This window comes from Anopheles nili, chromosome 2, assembly GCF_943737925.1.
Source record: "Anopheles nili chromosome 2, idAnoNiliSN_F5_01, whole genome shotgun sequence".
NCBI lineage: Eukaryota > Metazoa > Arthropoda > Insecta > Diptera > Culicidae > Anopheles > Anopheles nili.
In genome coordinates, this window is record NC_071291.1 from 19,678,817 (window position 1) to 19,696,527 (window position 17,711).

The window sequence follows — 17,711 nt, forward strand, 5'->3', positions numbered from 1 at the left end:
AGTCGAGATGTAATGCAGTTTGGATGCGTTCTGTTTGCACAGATTACGCTAACTTTTGGGTTAACGAACTGGATGACTTCGAACGTGTTGCTTGTGGTTTCGTTGAAATGTAAGCCCAAAAGTGTAGAAGCCGACCACCGATGAAATGAACCTTTCGGTGCATTCGCTCTTCCATCGTACGGGTCAGCCTTTTGGGACGTGCTGCTACTAGCCATGAAAGAAAAACCAAGCGCGCTCGCTCCCAGAATGCCCATCCGTTATCTGCTGGGCGAACATCTTAATGGATGATTCTTGCCGGTTAACAACATTTCACCGGTGTCTTAAAATATTCGCACTGATATTATCCCCCAGCTGGGCGTTGTTTCGGTTGCTGTGCAGCCGCTTTTCTTTTCTTCTCACCGCCGACAGGAATCTCCCGGATTCGCTCTGACAGCGACGGTTGATTAATGAACTACGCAAAACCACCGTCGGGAGCCTGGGCCGTTCTCGCTGGGCGAAGGAAAAGAAAAACTTCGTCCGGAAAGCATATTACACCAAACGCGCCCTTCAAGGGTTACCTCAAGGGACGCGACACTCCGTTCGGGTGGTGGGGTCGTTTCGTTTAGGGGCCAATTAAAGTCCACCGGCTGAAAGCTTTTCACTGTTTTTCCAGCACGAGTGCTGCAGGGGGTAAGCTTGTGTTGTTCTTGTTTTTTTTTGCTGCACGCTTTCATGGACCGTCCGTTGCTAGGTCACCGGCCCGTGTGACCCTCAGAAGTGCATCCTGCTGGGCAGTCGGTTGCATTTCGAGGAATGCATTTGATGTCCTGTGCAGCAACGGACTGTGATTTCAGACAAACTGATTGTTTTGTTGTTCATTTTAAATTCTTTCTTTCTCTCTCTCTCTCTCTCTCTCTCTCGATCTCTATCCCCCCACTCTGAAACGAGGCATCAATGAGTCCCGGATGGGGTGACAAACCAATCAATCAAAAGGGTCGAATGGCACGCCAGCTTGCGCTAACGAGCCATTCGGGCCAACGAGCAGCACGAGCCGATGAGACAAAAGGAATGCCCAAGCACTTAAACTATTAGCGATGCTGTCCGGATGGCCATTCGGGTGGTTTTTGCTGGCTGCAAATTTATTATTCTTCCCGCGGTCGTAACCGCGATACCCTTGCGAGTCCTTGCAAAGGACGCCAGCGAGCTGTGGTTTGAAGGTTGACCTCCGAAAGGGACAATTTTCGGCATGCAAATTAGGGTGCTAAAGCGGTAGCTAAATGAAATTAATTCAACCCACAATCGTTGGCGAATAATGAGGCGAATTTTTGGGAGAAATATTATCGATTAATGGCACAAGTGGTGAGTGAAAAAACTCCGTTGGAAAGGCATTGCTCTACAAAATATATCAAAAGTGCTGTGTTTAAACTGCTGAATGTTGATTGTTCTACTCGAATGGTTGTGTTTATTCACCTAGAAAGCGGAAAGGATATTCTACCCTTAGCACACATTTTGCCCCACAAACGCTGGACGCTGTTCCGATTCTGACGCTGATTTCGATTGACCTTTCCCTAGAGCCAGCTTTGTTCCGTTCTCGAGTCCCGTCCTTGTCCTTGCCGTCATTTTTGGCACACACCAGCATTCTAGTACTCCGTTTCCATATGGCACGAATCATCCTTTCTCCCGGCGTTTTCGCTGACGCCAGCACATACCACGGCCACGTTCCCATTTTCGACTCACATTTTTCGTCCTTGCACCACCGACCGTCGGCAAATGCTCACTTATGGTCGGTCTTCTGGAAGCCGGAAATATTCTCCGCAAAGTCCATGTAGTCGAGCCGCTCAACCAGCTGGCCGTCGGGATCGAGCTGTGGTCCTCGCGTGATGACGGCATCCTCCAGAGCTTCCTTGGCTTCGGCCGGCGTGAATCGATCACCGTACGTTGTGATATCGTGAATGAACCTACCGAAATGGACAAACAGACAGATATGCACACACACAGACAATGAAGTAGAACAACTCGAAGCGCAGCCATCGCGAATTTCCTCACAGCAAAACGCGAGCAACCGACCGATCGCATTGCAAACGGCCCGCGGCACGGAAAAATTCGAGCGGAGAAAAGTTTTTTAATTAAACTCCCTTGGATTTTTTTTCTCACCCCATTCTGGCACCCCTTTTTTTGGCAGGCGCTTTTACCGGCCACCGATCCGCCACTTACCGCTCCTTGTCGATGAAACCCGTGCCGGCCTTGTCCCACATCCGGAATGCACCGAGCATAACGTCTTGCGGAGCCAGCCCGTTGGCACGCTGCAGCATCAGGAGCAGAAACACATCCAAGTTGAGCGGCTGCACCACCTGCGCGTGTGAAGAGAAACAAGAAGAACCTGCCCTATCACTTGCACTCTTTCTCTCTCTCTCTCTTCTCCAGTGGGGTGTTCGAGCGGCTAGCAGGATTCGGGAAATTTACAGATTTTAATTGAGTTCGTGTAATGGGCAGAGTACGAACCGAGCCGCACAAACACACACCGGACGGACCCTAGAAGGAGGTGCTAGAATTTATGCTATCTCGGCACGGTGACTCGGCACCGGGTTCGCTTCCGTTTGGCCGTTTTGCTGGAGATTATTTGAAATTCAAATGGATTCATTTTCCACGGCGCTTACACGCCAGCTGGCCATTCGCTGGCGCACGAGAGCGGACGACAGCGTAAATGGCACAACGGAAACTTTCTTTCAGACTATGCTAATGACGGTAGTTCCTGCTCATTTGTTTCTTCATCCTGTCTGGTGGGTGGGTTCCGCCAAGGATCGTGACCTTTAGATAGCACTCGAAACCAAGCGGTTGGAGTTAGCAATTGGCGAAGAATTAGCGGGCAGTGGATTCATCCTGGCTGTGCAGGCACTGGGAGCACGAGGTCAAATTGCACGAATTAAGAAAAAGGGTTTCGTGGAGAATGAAGCGTTCGAGTGGCGAAAGAAACCGTCAACTCACCCCGTCAAACATCTTATCGATGTCGTACTCCGATTTGTCCACACCGAGCGTCAGAAAGGTGTTCCGGAGGTCCTGCTCGCTGATCACACCGTCACCATCGAGATCGAACAGACAGAATGCTTTCTTTAGCTCGTACACCTTCGGTTGGTTTAGATCCTTTAGGAAATCCATGTCACACTGGTGTCAACCAGGCAATCGGATACGAACGTCCGTTTGTTCACGTCTGACTCCGGATCCGGTGGGACGCCACCGTTTTTATAGCTTTGGTCTCGCGCTGGAAATCGCTTGATGATCGCATCGAGCGATCGCGAGACACCTGCTGTTATTGGCATCTAGGGCAGAAGGGTTAATTTTAAATCGCAAAAACGCAAACGCCACTTATCAAGATCATGGTGCAGCTTCTCGGGCTGCTCGTCGCAAGGGACGTAATTAAGATACTTTCGGAAGAGAGTGATCCCAACTCATTGGGTGGGCTGTGGAATGCGCAATTTATTGAGAGTTTTGACATCACTGATCGACTGACTTAGTTGGTATAGACAACAGGTGTTGCGTGGCACTGGGTGGATTCAGCTCGGTCGCGCAGTTGCCTTCCTTTGGGTGGCCTCTTTAACGACGTCATTGAGCCGCTGGAACCGGTCAATCGCGGTGTACAGGAACTCGGCCGCCCGCTTTACTCGATCAGCAGTCACTTGCTCACCAACCGTCTGGGCGATCTCCTGCGCAGCATCCTGAGCACCGGTGAGGAACTTCGCATTCCGGAAAGACAGTGTGCAGAACGGCGTAAAGAAGCACGTCAGTGAGGTGAGAATGGTCCCAAACAGTAGCACTCCAACAGATCCAACCAACACAGACACCAGGCGACCGACAAATGTGACCAACGATCGCGCACTTGGAAGCAGTGTACGCATCGAGGTGAACAGTGACGGTGAATCTTGATCAGTTGGAGAGGCTGGAATCAAGAAACCTTCGAAGCCTCCGGTCGGAATAGCGGCAAAAGCGGTGCCCGTATCGAAGGGTGACCCACCGGGGTAGTAACCAGCCGTTGCAGGATAAGGATGACCGGTGTACGCGTGGACGTACTGCTGGACGGCATCCTGAGGCAGGAACTTCTGGTACAGAGACGGATCGTACGCTGGGTTTTCCAGCTGAACGGGTTTTTCCAAGGGTTTCAACTGTTGCTGCTGCTGCGCTTGTTGCTGGGGTTGTTTCTGAGCCTGCTCCAACTGAGCCATCGTGGCTCCAAGCAGTAGTAATGGCAGCAAAAACCAAAACATCGTACAACAGGTTCACCCGAAATTCGCAGAAAGAAAACCTCACAGTTTGTTGCACACTCGCCAAACGTCGAAATTCGACTAACTGGTGCGCCCAGCGTGTCCTTGCGCTCTTATACGAAGGATGCGACAGGAGAGCAGCATCCGGGCGCACTGAAAGGACTCGAAAAAGGGACACACATTCCTGGAAGACCGGGCGAGATAAGTTTACCGGAGTGAATGATTTACATGGCTTTGCAATTAGCTCGAGCGAGCGGGAAATTCTTCCGCACCAACACAGAGCCTCAGGAGCCTACAGAAAAAGGTGCGCAACATCCTGCCCAGCGCTGATAATGTGACCGACGGGGGATTTCGGCAACCCGATCCGGTCATTTGTGTACCGCGTCGTCCTGCGCATCCTGCTGCAGGTGTTGCAAGGAGCGAATGTGAAGCGAAGGCGATAACAGCAACACGGGGCAGGTAGGCTAGGTTTGTTTGTGCCCGTTCGAGAGAGTCCTTATTGCCGTGTTTCAATATGTCGATGTTATTGCACCGATGTCCTGCTTTGTCCCTACGGTTTCTCGCGATTCCTTCTGGCCTCGTTTTTCTCGGCCTTCTCCGGTTGCGTTCCCGCTGGCTTAAGTGTCAAGTGTCTAATCGGGGGTGCGATATTGAGCGTTTGCTTTGGACAAGCGAGGGAAAGCTAAATAACCCACTCGCCAGCTGCAGGCTTCAGAGTCCCGTCATCTCGACCAGGTCATCCGGTCATTCATTTTGCACCGACCCAGCGCGACCTTTTCCGTCTACCTGTTTGATGGACGAAGCAGGTTCTTTCTTCACTCGGTACTATTTGACCCGCGCAAATGCGACCGAAGTGGATTATCTTGTAGGGTCGGCTTTTTTTAAATTTTGTTTCCGCTATTTTCTATCGTTGAAAAACCTTTTCTTATCTGAGGTGTTTGATTACGAAGGCAGAAAAAATAAGCATGGCAGTTTATTTAAAATTTAAAATTTGTTTTATTTGCTATCGTATACGGTCTATTTTTTGGTTCTAGGAAGAAAAAAGGATTAACTACGTTCAAAATGGCCTGGAGCTAGGATACGGCCTTTCACCATCGCTTCTAAGTGATTCGATTGAAAAAGGAAAAAAAAGCTTTTATTCAATAAGCAGACTATTTGCTACCGGATGACGTCTGTCCCATCGTAAGTTAATCGAGTTACAAAGTGTGTACGCCCTAGTCTACGCGATTCAGCAACGTACAGCGAGTCAGCTTCTACTGTTTCAGCTTCGAACGAAACAGCCCTGCCAGTGTTTCCGCTCCGGATTCGTTGATTTCTTTGTAACCATGTCCTTCCAGCTCGTCCTTGCACTTCTGCAACCAGGCACGAACCCGCGGATAGGGATGCAGATCGAACTGGAACGCTTCGATCTGGGACACCGTGACGCACAGTGCGATGTCCGCTATCGTAAAGTGGTTGGCCGCGGACCACTGGTACTGCTTCAGCATGGCGTCGAACCAACCGAGCGCTTCGGCCAGCTTCGCCTTTTTCGTTTGGTCCAGGTGAGCTCCGAGCTGGATGGTTGGGAACTGAAATCGGAGAGAGTAGAGGCTGTTAAAGTACTCAAAACGCTGTCAAAAGGGGGTTTTAGTGTCCACCTAACTTACGTAGTAGTCGACAACGCGCTGGTAGAGCGTTCCCAGATCAAAGTGCAGCCGCTGGTCGACGATGGCGCGCGAGCGAAAGTCTTTCGGGTAGAGGGATTCGTCCTTGCCGTAGACTGACACCAGGTACGATAGAATCACCCGGCTGAAAGAGAGACCGAGTGTGCATACTTTGTACATGTTGCAAATATCCTGTGGCATGTTGATGCCAGAAAACAATGTTTGACGCCTGTTGCATCACAAAGCTAGCATCTGTTCGGACAGTCATTCCGATGATCTGTGCGGGAAAATTTCTCCTGAATACTGATTTTTCAGAGAATCAATAGGCATAGCAAATTTCAGTCACTCTTTTTCAACCACGCTACATAAAAAACTTGACGACCGAACCATATCGTATAATAGAAGCTCAGTGAAAGCGAGCTCAGTGATCACGGCAGCACAGCGAAGCTAAAAAAATGATCCATTTCGTTGAGTGTTTGCATTGTACAAGTGTAAAAATCATCCGATAACTTATGACTATTGATGAGTTTGAATTGTTGCATGTAATCTATACTCATTACCATATATTGCACGGATATGTTCATGCTGATCAATCAATGATGCATACGTTCTGTATGCATTTCCAGAAAACTCCTTTGCAGCAATACATTTCCTCCTCCGTCACAAAAAGTGTTCCAAAAACCTAATCAGGATACTTCCAGCGAAACGTAAAAAGGACTCGTCTCCCAACAAAGGACCTCACCCTTAACGAGATAGCGATGGAAACGGTACTTGATTCATGCTCAATGCCCGTCTGACATTTTCAACCGCTCGATAACGCACTACGCCACCCATTCCGACGCCACGTAGACTTCAGCTTTCGCCCACTCGATGGCGCAACCCCTAAAGCTCTATAAACATAAACATTAGCTAATACCGGGCGCTTCGTCTTCATTGTGGCGCCCAGTTCATCCGCACCGATAACGAATGGCCATCCCATCAATAATCATTTCCAGCCTGGTGGGAATGCGTGCGCGTGCGGTTCACCGAGGCCACCACCGTGTCCATCCTGGGTGTCATTGATTTTCACCCGTGTTGGCGCTTTCCCACGCTCGGTACGCGGAAATCACGTGCGCCACCGAGGCATGTACGTGCGTGCCAGCGTTCGGTGGCGTGGGTGGAGTGGTCGAAAATCCAATAAACACACGACCGAGCGGAAATACACGGTGCCATCCCGAAAATGTCGCTCCCAACCGGTGTATCGTGGCATTTGTGATAAGAAAAACACCCCAACACCGTCGTCGAGGATTTGGAGCTCACCGGGAGGGCGGTTTTGCAAGGACGATATGCCGGGAAAATCGATACACTACGCTCGCGTGGCTTACCTTTCCCACAGCACCAGCCCGTGATCGTCCAGCGTCGGTATGCAGTGCTGCGGGTTCAGCTCGACAAAGTCCGGCTTCAGCTGTTCGCCCTCGGTGACGTTCAGCACCTTCAGCTCCAGCTCGACACCGATCATCTTGGCGAGCAGCAGCACCGACCGGCAGGGTGGTGACGGTGGCAAATAGTACAGCACCGTCGTCATCGGGCCGCGCCTGTAAGTGGAAATGGGGATCGGGAAAAATCACACCAACGCACCAGGAAGCTGCAAGGTGGCGTGCCAGGATATAACTAACGGGTTTCGCACTAAAACAAAACCCGGCACGCTCTGGCTGGCACGCAGCCGGCCAGCTAATCACGCAATTAACGTTTCCGATCGCCACTTCCGGCACGCACCCACACGTGGTTCGCGCCATCTCACTTACTTCACGAATTTGGACTGTATCACGGACACGCTCTCGATGCAGTTACCCAGCTTGGCGGTGGTGGCAGATTATCCCTGCGACGATCCGTGCGAGCTACGAGACATCCGCTGGTTCTACCGCTACCGTGGGGTTTTGTTGGGTTCGTGGCGCCTCAAAAGCTCCGTGGTGACCCGATACGCATCCAAACGTGACACACCACACCGGTGAAGCCGAACAAGTGTGCGCGAATTCCGAGCGTCCTTGGCGTGGAAATGTTGTGTTTTGTGGGAAAGTGCGAGCGCACGGTGGAAACGTTCCGTTCCCGGTCAGAAGCCTCCGTTCGGCAAGCCAATTGTGCCGAGGTCCTGTAGGAAAAGCCGTGACTTTGCGAAGGAGGGAGAATTTCCACCACGACCACGTGGGTGGGGTTTTGATTGCGTGAAGCTAAAATTTGCGAAACGGAGCCCAATACTCGGTGCTGGCACAAACCACCGTGGCGGACTACCCTCGGTGGACGATGGAACGGAACTGAACTTGCCGGGGGAATCGCGGGTTTGGCGCATCTTGACGCCCGTTGAAATGCATGAAGCCAATGCCGAAGGGCGGTGCACGTGCACGCCGTATGTGTGTGTGTGTGTCGAGGGATTGTGGCTGGAAATCACTGCAAACTGTGAGGGCAAAGGGTGGATCGAAAGGTGGCTTGTTACTATGGCGCGGTGTTTTGTTATGGTACCTCAAGGTCCGACCCGGTTGCCTAGGCAAAACCCGTCGGCGCATCGTGGGTACCGCGTGTCGTCACGGTCCAGGAAGCTTTAGCCACGTATACACTGCGTGGGGAGCTGGTTTAAAATATTTAGAACAATTTTGTAATAATATTGAGTGAAGCATCAGCTCACACGCACGTGAATGGCGTAGTATCCTGCGGGGACCCACGTGATATCGATAACATAAAGATTTTTGACACAAAATTCCATTGAAACTATTGAACTGTATTAGGTCCTCGAACCATGACCAGGTTGATTTAATTCTAATTTTCCCATTTCCCCAACATCCCCATACGTCCGTCTGCATATTTCATAGGCTGGTGTGACCCCATTGCAGGGTGCATTAGAATATTACACAGTGCTTCGTTACGTCACCAATTTGCTGACACCATGCAACTCCATCGCATGCATGCAGGATCGCTCGCTTCAGTATAGACATGAAGTGGCGATAATTACACCGTAGGGAATAGTGCATTCTCGTGCCCTGTTGTGGGTCGTGAGGAAGTTTTTTGTTTCGGAAATTGACACTTATCGGCTAAGGTCGTACGTCAACAACTGGGTGGCGGTTTTGCTGCCCTCATTAGGCTCGTTTGGGGTGCTCATAATTCACGGCAGCGGTAGATGAATCGGCGGTGAATGTATTGTTAAGCGTGGTCTCGCTTCATTTACTAGCCGTGAATAGAAAATGCTTGATCATTTCGAGCGATACCGCATGGAGTTTGTTTTGTTTACCCGTTTGAATAGAAGCCGTTTATTATACATCACTGTGACAAGCGATAGGTGTAATCGAGGGTTTCCGGTTTCAGCGAAGCACCAATCACAACTTTTTCCCCTTAGTTTGTGCCGTTGTCAAGTCTAGATACATAATTAAAGCTTTTTTGTACTTATCAAACTGATTGATTGTGAGCTGCAATTATGGCGGCTGTGGTTGATAAATCAAATATTTTTGTTGGATAAATAAAGACGCATCGCATCCATATTGAATCATATGTCCTGTTATCTTGTTCTAAACTTACGATCTATATAGGCAACACATACGGATTTATGAGATGCTCCTGAATTCGTTAAAAATCTCCATTTGCTCATGACTGTATTCTATATAATAGATTACGTTATGTCCACGAATTTAATTTACTTATAAATTAAACCATTTAATTTGATAATTATTTATTATGCAACTATTTATTTTTGAATTTAGCTATTGTTGATTTAATAATTGGAAAAGGAATAGTTGGAAAATTTTCTTCGTTAGTGTTTTAATATACTGAATTTAATATAGTTGGTTACTCATAAGTGTGCCTTGAATAAATCATGTTTTATGATAAATGCTACCCCACACTTCTTCCGGTTACGTGCGTGGAAAATTCCGTCCACCTAATGCTGTAATATATTTTCGGAAAATCCTCCACGTGGTGCGTGACTTTTGCGCCACACCGCACCAGGCGAAGCAGTACAATTAGTGTGCCACCGTTTGTTTCGTGCTCTATTTATCGCGTTGCGTGTAGTACTATTTTTCTTCCACGTTCCGGCTTTGATTGTCTACGTGAGGTCATGTGCGCAGGTGTCCAACAAGTTGCCGGTACAGATGCGAGCTCCCCACGCACGCCGACGACCCCATCGCTTGAAACGGTCACCGGTTGTCACGCAAATTCATTTCAAATCGATCGTTGTCGCTTTCCGAGGTGAAAGTAAAAGTTTCCCGTAGTTGGAGACGGCTAGGGTGGGTCAAGCCGGCGACTGAATCACCCTCCCTGTTCACAGTATATTATGGGGCTCAGTCGGATAAAAAAGAAAATGAAACATCGAGGCCGGAGACAGCGATAACTCATAAAACTTGTTGCAATTTAGTCAGCGCTGCTTCTTCATTGCGTCCCTCACGGCGTAGGGGTTTTGTCACAAACACCCGAAGCATTTCGTCAACATTCAGCATCCGCTATGGGGTGGAGAGCAAAAAAAACGTTACGATGAGCTAACACCGGCAATGACTTTCAAATTTTCGACCCCAACGACCCCCACCGAGATCGCTGGCGGTCGTTGTCGTGGTTGCGATAGTTCGGACGGGAAGAAACGGCCATAGTTTCCGATCCATTGCACCGCGATGCCTGTATGAGAGAAGATTGCGTTCGTTGAGCATGATACGGACGATGCTCGAAACGCCAAATTCCGCGTTGCGTGACGCATACGAACGAGCGAGATGGTGCGACTACGAAAACGCGTAACGATGGTTGAGCGACGAGCTAAACGAGAGCCCCCCAATAGTATTCTGGATGTTTCGGGGGGTCGAATCATCGCCACACCAACACTGGGAACCTTGCGGACGCATTTAGCACGCACAAAATTTCGAATTCGGCTCGCCCTCAGCGGCAAACGGCAACGGCGTGGGATGGCTTATTTGCCCGTTAACGAAACAATGGGTCCCCTGACAACAAGCACGACTGCACTTGCACAGTTCACTGCGCAGCTCTCCAAGATGGCAGAATATGTTTCTGTTCTCCAACGCTGCAAAGCATACATTTGCCGTGGGCCAATATTTGTCGGTGCGCTTCATCGGCCCGGAAATATGGGGGGTGCGGACAAGCCGTAGCATGACAAGCCGGCCGACCGGCAAGTTTTCTCGGCTGTGGTGCGAGCAGACAAACTCGCCGTTGATGCTGTTATGGGGCGTGTTGCTGCACGAACACGACTAAAACCGGTACGAATGCTCCACTATGGGAGACCCCCAATTGAGATGTTGATGAAGGTATCCTCACTCGAAAAATGTGCCTAATATTTGATGATATTGTGAAGGAAGCAGTGCTTCGTATTATTGCTTGAGGATGTGTAACTGTCGATTTGAAATAATTTATTCAAATATATGCAAACGAGCTTTTTCGCCATGAGCTTTCAAAGCGTTATATAGTTGTTGAGATAAAATATCCATGATCAACAAAAGTTGTAATACCTGTAGTTATATAATATTTTTATAGAAGTTATAAAGTAGTTATAGTTGTAAAATTATTTATAAAAATCATAAATGTAGCGTAATGTTTAAACTACTAAAAAATATGTTCAATTCGTCCTAAAATCTGTTATTAATTTTACTGCCCACAGTGAAATTTTCCTTTTAGGAAAAAACAAAAAACAAAGTCCTTTTTCATTTTGGCCGTCATCAGCCCCACGCCTACTGTTCGCAAACGATGCCTGTGTGCGAAGGCACGCTCCATCTTGGGCGTCTATATCTCGCCGGGCATACCGTCAGCGACGCTCAATATTGCCGAACTCTTCGCTGGTTGAGGATCAAAGCAATCTGGTCGTACCGTGCCGTTTTTCCTTAGTGTCTACTCAGTGTTCGTCCGTTTCTTGTGGTGAGTGCGATCAGTGGGTAAAACGACGGCATTCCCAGTTAGCTTCACAATATTCGCGAAAGCAAGCGCCCTTCCGAAAGCCTGATCTGCTAATTAGCATTCAACCGAAACGAACACGGTGTGAAGAAGTAATTGCTGATTTTCCCGTCCGCAGAATCTCCCCCCTAGTGACGTCATGGATTTCTACTATCTTCCCGGATCTGCCCCGTGCCGTGCCGTACAGATGACGGCTGCCGCTGTTGGTGTCGAGCTGAACCTGAAGCTCACCAACCTGATGGCTGGGGAGCACATGAAGCCGGAATTCCTGAAGGTAAGTGACTGCGTTCCATGTTCGACCGCTCCTAAGCCGTGTGTAATGCCATGTGTGTGTGTGTACGTGTGTAAGTATGGGCCATTTGTGCCCATTTGTTACCCATTCCAATGTAACATGCCGTGTGCCGCCATGGGTGGGAAGAAAATCCACTCCATTTCCATCTCATCTCGCCTCGCGTTTATGTCCGCGTTCAAGAAAAAAAAGCGTTCCAAATCCGGGTGTGTGTGGGTCGTCGTGTAAAAGAGAATGGCCGCTAGTGACGCCGGTTTGGTTTTTTGCATCGAGGAACCGTGTTGCCATGCCAACCGGGTGCGACACAACACGCCACGCCATCTTGGGTCGATGAAAATCAATTCGTTCGCCATGTTCGGGAGTCTGGAAGTCGTCCATTTTAGGACCTTTGCTTGCAGCTGCCCATTCTACCGGTGTATGACATGCATGTGTCTGATCGGTGGCCAAAGGGTGTGTCTTGTTGAATGGGTATATGTGCATGTGTTCGTTAATTTCGCCACAAATCCATTGCCTTGCTGGGAATGATGAATTTTGGTCCAAAATGCCCTCAATTTGGGGCATCAAAAATTGGGATCTCGCTAGTAAGTGCATGCCTTCGTCCATTTGTCCAGTGTCGTCAAGGCGACCTGTGGGTTTCTTTCGATTTTTTGCCGGTACTTTTGCCTCACATACTGCCCCCTCCTCGTGCACTATCTTGCACACTTGCAGCTCAACCCACAGCACTGCATTCCAACGCTGGTCGATGAGGACGGGTTCGTGCTGTGGGAGTCACGCGCCATCCAGATCTACCTCGTAGAGAAGTATTGCGCCCACGATGAAGCCCTTGCCGAACAGTTGTACCCTCGAGATGCACGTCGGCGAGCCCTCGTCCACCAGCGATTATTCTTCGATGTGGCCGTACTGTATCAGCGCTTTGCCGAGTACTATTACCCGCAGATCTTTGGCCGGAAGGTGGCTGGTGATCCGGACCGGTTGAGAGCGATGGAGCAAGCGCTCGAGTTTCTGAACACCTTCCTTGAGGGTGAACGGTTTGTGGCCGGTGGGGATGATCCGACGATCGCGGATTTCAGCATTCTGGCCTCGATCGCGACGTTCGCTGCGGCCGGATACGATCTGCGTCGGTATGAGAACGTCCATCGGTGGTATGAAGGAACGAAGGGGATCGTTCCGGCTGCTGATAAAAATGCGGAGGGTGCCAAGATCTTTGGGCTTTATTTCAAACAGAAGTAACCTGATGTTTGCCTCGAATTTTGAGCTGGTATTTCACAACTGAAGTCACCACCACTTTCGATCCTGTTTATTTCTTGTTAGCTCTATCTAGTTCTATAGCAGCGTCACTCCGTCTCGTATAGGCTTTATCGCATTTTATGTTTTTGTTTTGCGCAAGCTGCATTTCCCTACAGAAGAAAAAAAACCTAATTAATGCAGCTAACTTTGTATCACGTGTTTGTTGTGACTGCTTGTGTGATTTGTGTTGTTCCTTTTCTCTCGGAATGATTAATTAAAACTCCTCCGTTCCTTTTTTTATTTGTTCTGCCGTCCCGCTATCTCGCTGCTCCCGGTTTATGTGTTTGTGTGTGTGGTGAACTTGCTGATAACCACCCTACCCATCCTTTTGTCCATCTCCGCCGTCCATTCGTCCATTCCCTTGCTATCGCTAGATTAATCCCCAACACTGCATCCCGACGCTGGTCGATAACGGCTTCTCTCTGTGGGAGTCTCGTGCGATTTGCACGTACCTCGTAGAGAAGTACGGCAAGGACGAAAAGCTGTATCCTAAGGACCCGCAGAAGCGTGCTGTGGTCAACCAGCGGCTGTACTTCGACATGGGCACGCTGTACCAGCGGTTCGCGGACTACTACTACCCGCAAATCTTCGCCAAACAACCGGCAAACCCGGAGAACGAGCAAAAGATGAAGGATGCTGTCGGGTTCCTCAACACGTTCCTCGAGGGGCAAAAGTACGTCGCGGGCGACAACCTGACGGTGGCCGATCTGAGCGTGCTGGCCACTGTTTCGACGTACGATGTGGCCGGATTTGATCTGTCCAAGTACCCGAACGTGGCCACGTGGTACGCGAGCACGCGTAAGGAAGCGCCAGGAGCCGCACTTAACGAGGCTGGTATTGAGGAGTTTAAGAAATACTTCTCTAAGTAAGCTTTCGGGAGTCAGTGTGGAGTGAAACAACAATAAAATGCCCACTGTTCTTCTGTTTTATCTATCTGCTGCGTGTTTAACACCCGTGAGTCACTGGTTTTCTTTGCTCCCGCGTGCGAGTGGTGTTTTTTTCCTTCTTCTTGCATGGATCGTGTTCCTTCCGGTTGATTCCGGAACCGGGAAGTACCTCTTCCCGGTGCAGTGGTTCCGTAATGAGCCTTCTCTTTGTCTCGTTCTCTCTGGCGTCTATGAAGCTGAATCCGCAGCACTGTGTCCCGACGCTCGTCGATGGAGGTTTCGTCCTGTGGGAGTCACGTGCAATCATGAGTTATCTCGTGGATCGGTATAGCAAGGGTATCCTGGTTCCGAACGATCCCCAGCGACGTGCTGTCGTCAACCAGCGCTTGTACTTCGACCTGGGCACGCTTTACCAGCGCTTCGGCGATTACTACTATCCGCAAATCTTCGAGGGAGCACCCGCCAACGAGTCCGCTTATGGAAAGATCGCTGAGGCGTTGGCGTTTCTCAACACTTTCCTCGAGGGCGAGCGATTCGTGGCTGGAGGCGAAAGCTACTCACTGGCGGATATTAGCATCTACGCCACGCTTACCACGTTCGAGGTTGCAGGGTACGATTTTAGCACCCACGGGAATGTCCTTCGGTGGTACCGAAGCATGGCTGACTGCATTCCCGGAGCGGAAACGAACCGCGTGTGGGCCGAGGCGGCGAGACCCTTTTTCGATCGAGTTCGGGACAAGGCTGAGTGATGAATGAGTGGGAGTTTTTTATCGGTTTAGTCAATCATACGCAAATAAAGCCTCGCTACACACTATACACAATCGCACGGAGAGAGGGTGGGTTGAGAAGATTGTTCGGTTTAAACACCCCATATGTCCCCGTTTCAGATCAACCCGCAACACTGCATCCCGACGCTGGTCGATAATGGTTTCGCACTGTGGGAATCGCGTGCCATCTGCACGTACCTTGTGGAGAAGTACGGCAAGGACGAAAAGCTGTACCCGAAGGATGCGCAGAAGCGCGCCCTCGTCGATCAGCGATTGTACTTCGATATGGGTACGCTGTACCAGCGATTCGCCGAGTACTGGTACCCGCAAATCTTCGCCAAGCAGCCTGCCAACGCGGAGAACGAGCAGAAGATGAAGGATGCGGTTGGGTTCTTCAACACGTTCCTCGAGGGACAGGATTACGCGGCCGGAAACGATCTCACTGTTGCTGATCTGTGTTTGGTGGCGTCGATCGCGACCTACGAAGTGGCTGGATTCGATTTCAAGCCATTCCCGAATGTGGCCGCATGGTTGGCACGTTGCAAGGCAAATGCGCCCGGATACGCCCTTAATCAGGCCGGAGCCGATGAATTCAAGGCGAAATTCTTGTCCTAGAGCCCTTAATGTGGCCTTTATCCACGGAGTCCCCGTCCTTGGGGGTTACCTGGGGGTGATCATATGATATATAGAAATAAAACTCACGCGTATGCCTTATAGCCTTTCGTTCGATTTTCTTTAAATTACCACCTTACCTTGGTGTTGGTTTCGGAACGCCACCTAGGTTATGACATCGTGAGGAATGCGGCTTTGTGGTAGGCTGCTGGAGGCAGACAAACTGTGACACGCCACCTTCAAGGTGCCGACTACGCGGTGGAACTAATTGTTGCACAGCAATTCCGGTTTCATTCTCGCGTTTTTTCTATTTCTTTATCATCGAGCTTGGTAAACCGTTGCTTGCTGCTTTTTCCACATCCATGGGGGTTGTGCGGCGAGTTTTGTAATGGTTCACCTGCGTGTCTATGTCATTAATCATCGAAGTGGATCGAACAGCAGCGAGTGTGCTGGAAGCGGGTCGAATGTTTTAGATTCCATGAATGACGCACTGCCAAAGGACACCAATCGACTGTCGTAATAATTAAAATAATGTTTCCGTCGGGAGAAAATTAGAATTATTCAACGGCGGAATGAAACAGCATACATTCAATTACTTGATCAAGATACGCCTACGGACGTTTCGTTGACAGGGTTGTTCACAAATATCATTCGCAAATGTTTTTATACCGTAAAATAGTACTTATTTAATGTATTTTTGTTCCAAAATTCTTTGTAATGGAAAAGAATTCAAAATTAATAACGTTGCAATGATGCAGAAAAAAGAGCACATTGTAACAACTAAACCGTGAGTAATAATGTGAAACTCGTTTAAGTTTATGTTGATATATTTTTCAAAAATATGTTATTAAATATTTATTTGAATAATGTATAAATACTGTAATATGTATTAAAAATGTGTACAATGCATTTTTCTACGTAATATATCGAAATCAAACCTATCTAGGACACACAACCCTTGCGATGTTCTCGTTGCAGCGCCATCTACACGTGAGCATGATGAAGTTTATTATCATCGTGGACGGCGGTGATTGAAATAAAATAAAATAAAACAGGATAACAACGTTTGATTAATCGTATTCTTCGTTTTTAAGGCACGCGACCCATGATATGGTAATCACCGGCTAACGGTGCACATCTGTTTATATAAAACGAGCTACTAAACAACTCCGGGGTGCTAGTGATTAAACAACTGTTCGAATAGCAAATTCACTCGTTGCTGTTGCATTTCTCGAGTGCACGTATCGTTCCGACATGGTAGATTTTTATTATCTCCCCGGGTCATCACCTTGTCGAGCCGTACAGATGACGGCTGAAGCGGTCGGTGTATCGTTGAACCTGAAGTATCTCGATCTAATGGCAGGCGCCCACCGGTCGGCCGATTACACAAAACTCAACCCTCAACGGACGATCCCGACGCTCGTCGACGGTTCGGTGGTGTTGTGCGAGTCCCGTGCTGCCCTAACATACCTGTGTGAACGGTACGCTAAGGATGACAGTGATTTGTACCCGAAGGATGTCGTCCGACGTGCTGCCATCAACCAACGACTGTATTTCGACGCGTGTGTGCTGTACCCGCGATTCGCCGAATTCTTCCATCCGCAGGTGTTCGGAGATGCTCCACCAGATGAGAAGAAACGTGCTGCTTTCGAGCGTGCCATTATGCTACTGGATCACTTTTTGAGTGAGAGCGAATTTGTGGCAGGACCGCAAATGACCATTGCCGACATTAGCTTGTTTGCGACCCTCGCGACGGTGTGTGCTCTTAAGTTCGACCTGCGACCGTATTCCAACGTCGATCGGTGGTACGTCTGCATGATGACCACGTGTCCTGGTGCGCAGATGAACATGGCGGGTGCTATCGAATTTTTAGCGTACAAATAAAGGTGTATACGAGAGAGAAATTTGGTTGGATATGTGTTAAAGCATTGTATTGTTCTCTTGGTTGCTCTGTTAATGAATTTGCATAAGCTTTTTGGACTTCTTCCTGAATCGAATGTCCTTTTTCTTCTTCTTCTTATATCGGATAAACCTTTAAGACCTTTAAGCCAACTATTAACTATTGTTCTCGTTACTTATGAAAA

General features: G+C 49.0%; 7 protein-coding genes across 7 annotated transcripts; 4 read left to right on the plus strand and 3 right to left on the minus strand.

Annotated features, from left to right (window-relative positions):
• Positions 1-1,753: 1,753 nt before the first annotated feature.
• On the minus strand, positions 1,754-3,135 carry LOC128720883 (myosin regulatory light chain 2, atrial isoform). Its single transcript, XM_053814582.1, has 3 exons — positions 2,965-3,135; positions 2,194-2,330; positions 1,754-1,937 (listed from the first exon to the last, which is right to left on the minus strand). Exons 1-3 carry the CDS (start codon positions 3,133-3,135, stop codon positions 1,754-1,756), a joined length of 492 nt encoding a protein of 163 aa, XP_053670557.1.
• Positions 3,136-3,530: 395 nt separating this feature from the next.
• Positions 3,531-4,238, minus strand: LOC128731439 (uncharacterized). The gene has a single exon (XM_053824564.1). The coding sequence runs from the start codon at positions 4,236-4,238 to the stop codon at positions 3,531-3,533; it is 708 nt and encodes a 235-aa protein (XP_053680539.1).
• Positions 4,239-5,488: 1,250 nt separating this feature from the next.
• LOC128720037 (glutathione S-transferase D7) lies at positions 5,489-7,442 on the minus strand. The gene is made up of 3 exons (XM_053813683.1): positions 7,243-7,442; positions 5,882-6,023; positions 5,489-5,803 (listed from the first exon to the last, which is right to left on the minus strand). Exons 1-3 carry the CDS (start codon positions 7,440-7,442, stop codon positions 5,489-5,491), a joined length of 657 nt encoding a protein of 218 aa, XP_053669658.1.
• A 4,201-nt stretch (positions 7,443-11,643) lies between these two features.
• Positions 11,644-13,493, plus strand: LOC128721272 (glutathione S-transferase 1-like). Its single transcript, XM_053815007.1, has 3 exons — positions 11,644-11,749; positions 11,904-12,059; positions 12,783-13,493. The coding sequence occupies exons 2-3, from the start codon at positions 11,925-11,927 to the stop codon at positions 13,302-13,304; spliced, it is 657 nt and encodes a 218-aa protein (XP_053670982.1). The 5' UTR covers positions 11,644-11,749; positions 11,904-11,924; the 3' UTR covers positions 13,305-13,493.
• A 239-nt stretch (positions 13,494-13,732) lies between these two features.
• LOC128721273 (glutathione S-transferase 1-like) lies at positions 13,733-14,270 on the plus strand (the record flags this gene model as incomplete). The annotated part of the gene is given in 1 exon segment (XM_053815008.1): positions 13,733-14,270. A coding segment is annotated over 1 exon segment (498 nt), but the record flags the coding sequence as incomplete, so codon positions are not given.
• Positions 14,271-14,451: 181 nt separating this feature from the next.
• On the plus strand, positions 14,452-15,721 carry LOC128731448 (glutathione S-transferase 1-like). The gene is made up of 2 exons (XM_053824575.1): positions 14,452-14,976; positions 15,112-15,721. The coding sequence occupies exons 1-2, from the start codon at positions 14,479-14,481 to the stop codon at positions 15,628-15,630; spliced, it is 1,017 nt and encodes a 338-aa protein (XP_053680550.1). The 5' UTR covers positions 14,452-14,478; the 3' UTR covers positions 15,631-15,721.
• A 1,160-nt stretch (positions 15,722-16,881) lies between these two features.
• On the plus strand, positions 16,882-17,511 carry LOC128730453 (glutathione S-transferase 2-like). Its single transcript, XM_053823498.1, has one exon. The coding sequence runs from the start codon at positions 16,882-16,884 to the stop codon at positions 17,509-17,511; it is 630 nt and encodes a 209-aa protein (XP_053679473.1).
• Positions 17,512-17,711: the final 200 nt, after the last annotated feature.

Excerpts from the sequence above, each read along its gene's own strand:
- LOC128720037 (XM_053813683.1), bottom strand. The coding sequence starts at position 7,442 with ATGACGACGGTGCTGTACTATTTGCCACCGTCACCACCCTGCCGGTCG. Across the intron at positions 6,024-7,242 it reads GGGCTGGTGCTGTGGGAAAG|CCGGGTGATTCTATCGTACC; the intron begins GTAAGCCACGCG and ends TCTCTCTTTCAG. Across the intron at positions 5,804-5,881 it reads AGCGCGTTGTCGACTACTAC|TTCCCAACCATCCAGCTCGG; the intron begins GTAAGTTAGGTG and ends CTCCGATTTCAG.
- LOC128721272 (XM_053815007.1), top strand. The coding sequence starts at position 11,925 with ATGGATTTCTACTATCTTCCCGGATCTGCCCCGTGCCGTGCCGTACAG. Across the intron at positions 12,060-12,782 it reads TGAAGCCGGAATTCCTGAAG|CTCAACCCACAGCACTGCAT; the intron begins GTAAGTGACTGC and ends GCACACTTGCAG.
- LOC128730453 (XM_053823498.1), top strand. The coding sequence starts at position 16,882 with ATGGTAGATTTTTATTATCTCCCCGGGTCATCACCTTGTCGAGCCGTA.
- LOC128720883 (XM_053814582.1), bottom strand. The coding sequence starts at position 3,135 with ATGGATTTCCTAAAGGATCTAAACCAACCGAAGGTGTACGAGCTAAAG. Across the intron at positions 2,331-2,964 it reads TCGATAAGATGTTTGACGGG|GTGGTGCAGCCGCTCAACTT; the intron begins GTGAGTTGACGG and ends TCACACGCGCAG. Across the intron at positions 1,938-2,193 it reads GGTTTCATCGACAAGGAGCG|GTTCATTCACGATATCACAA; the intron begins GTAAGTGGCGGA and ends CCATTTCGGTAG.
- LOC128731448 (XM_053824575.1), top strand. The coding sequence starts at position 14,479 with ATGAAGCTGAATCCGCAGCACTGTGTCCCGACGCTCGTCGATGGAGGT. Across the intron at positions 14,977-15,111 it reads CGAGACCCTTTTTCGATCGA|ACACCCCATATGTCCCCGTT; the intron begins GTTCGGGACAAG and ends TGTTCGGTTTAA.
- LOC128731439 (XM_053824564.1), bottom strand. The coding sequence starts at position 4,238 with ATGTTTTGGTTTTTGCTGCCATTACTACTGCTTGGAGCCACGATGGCT.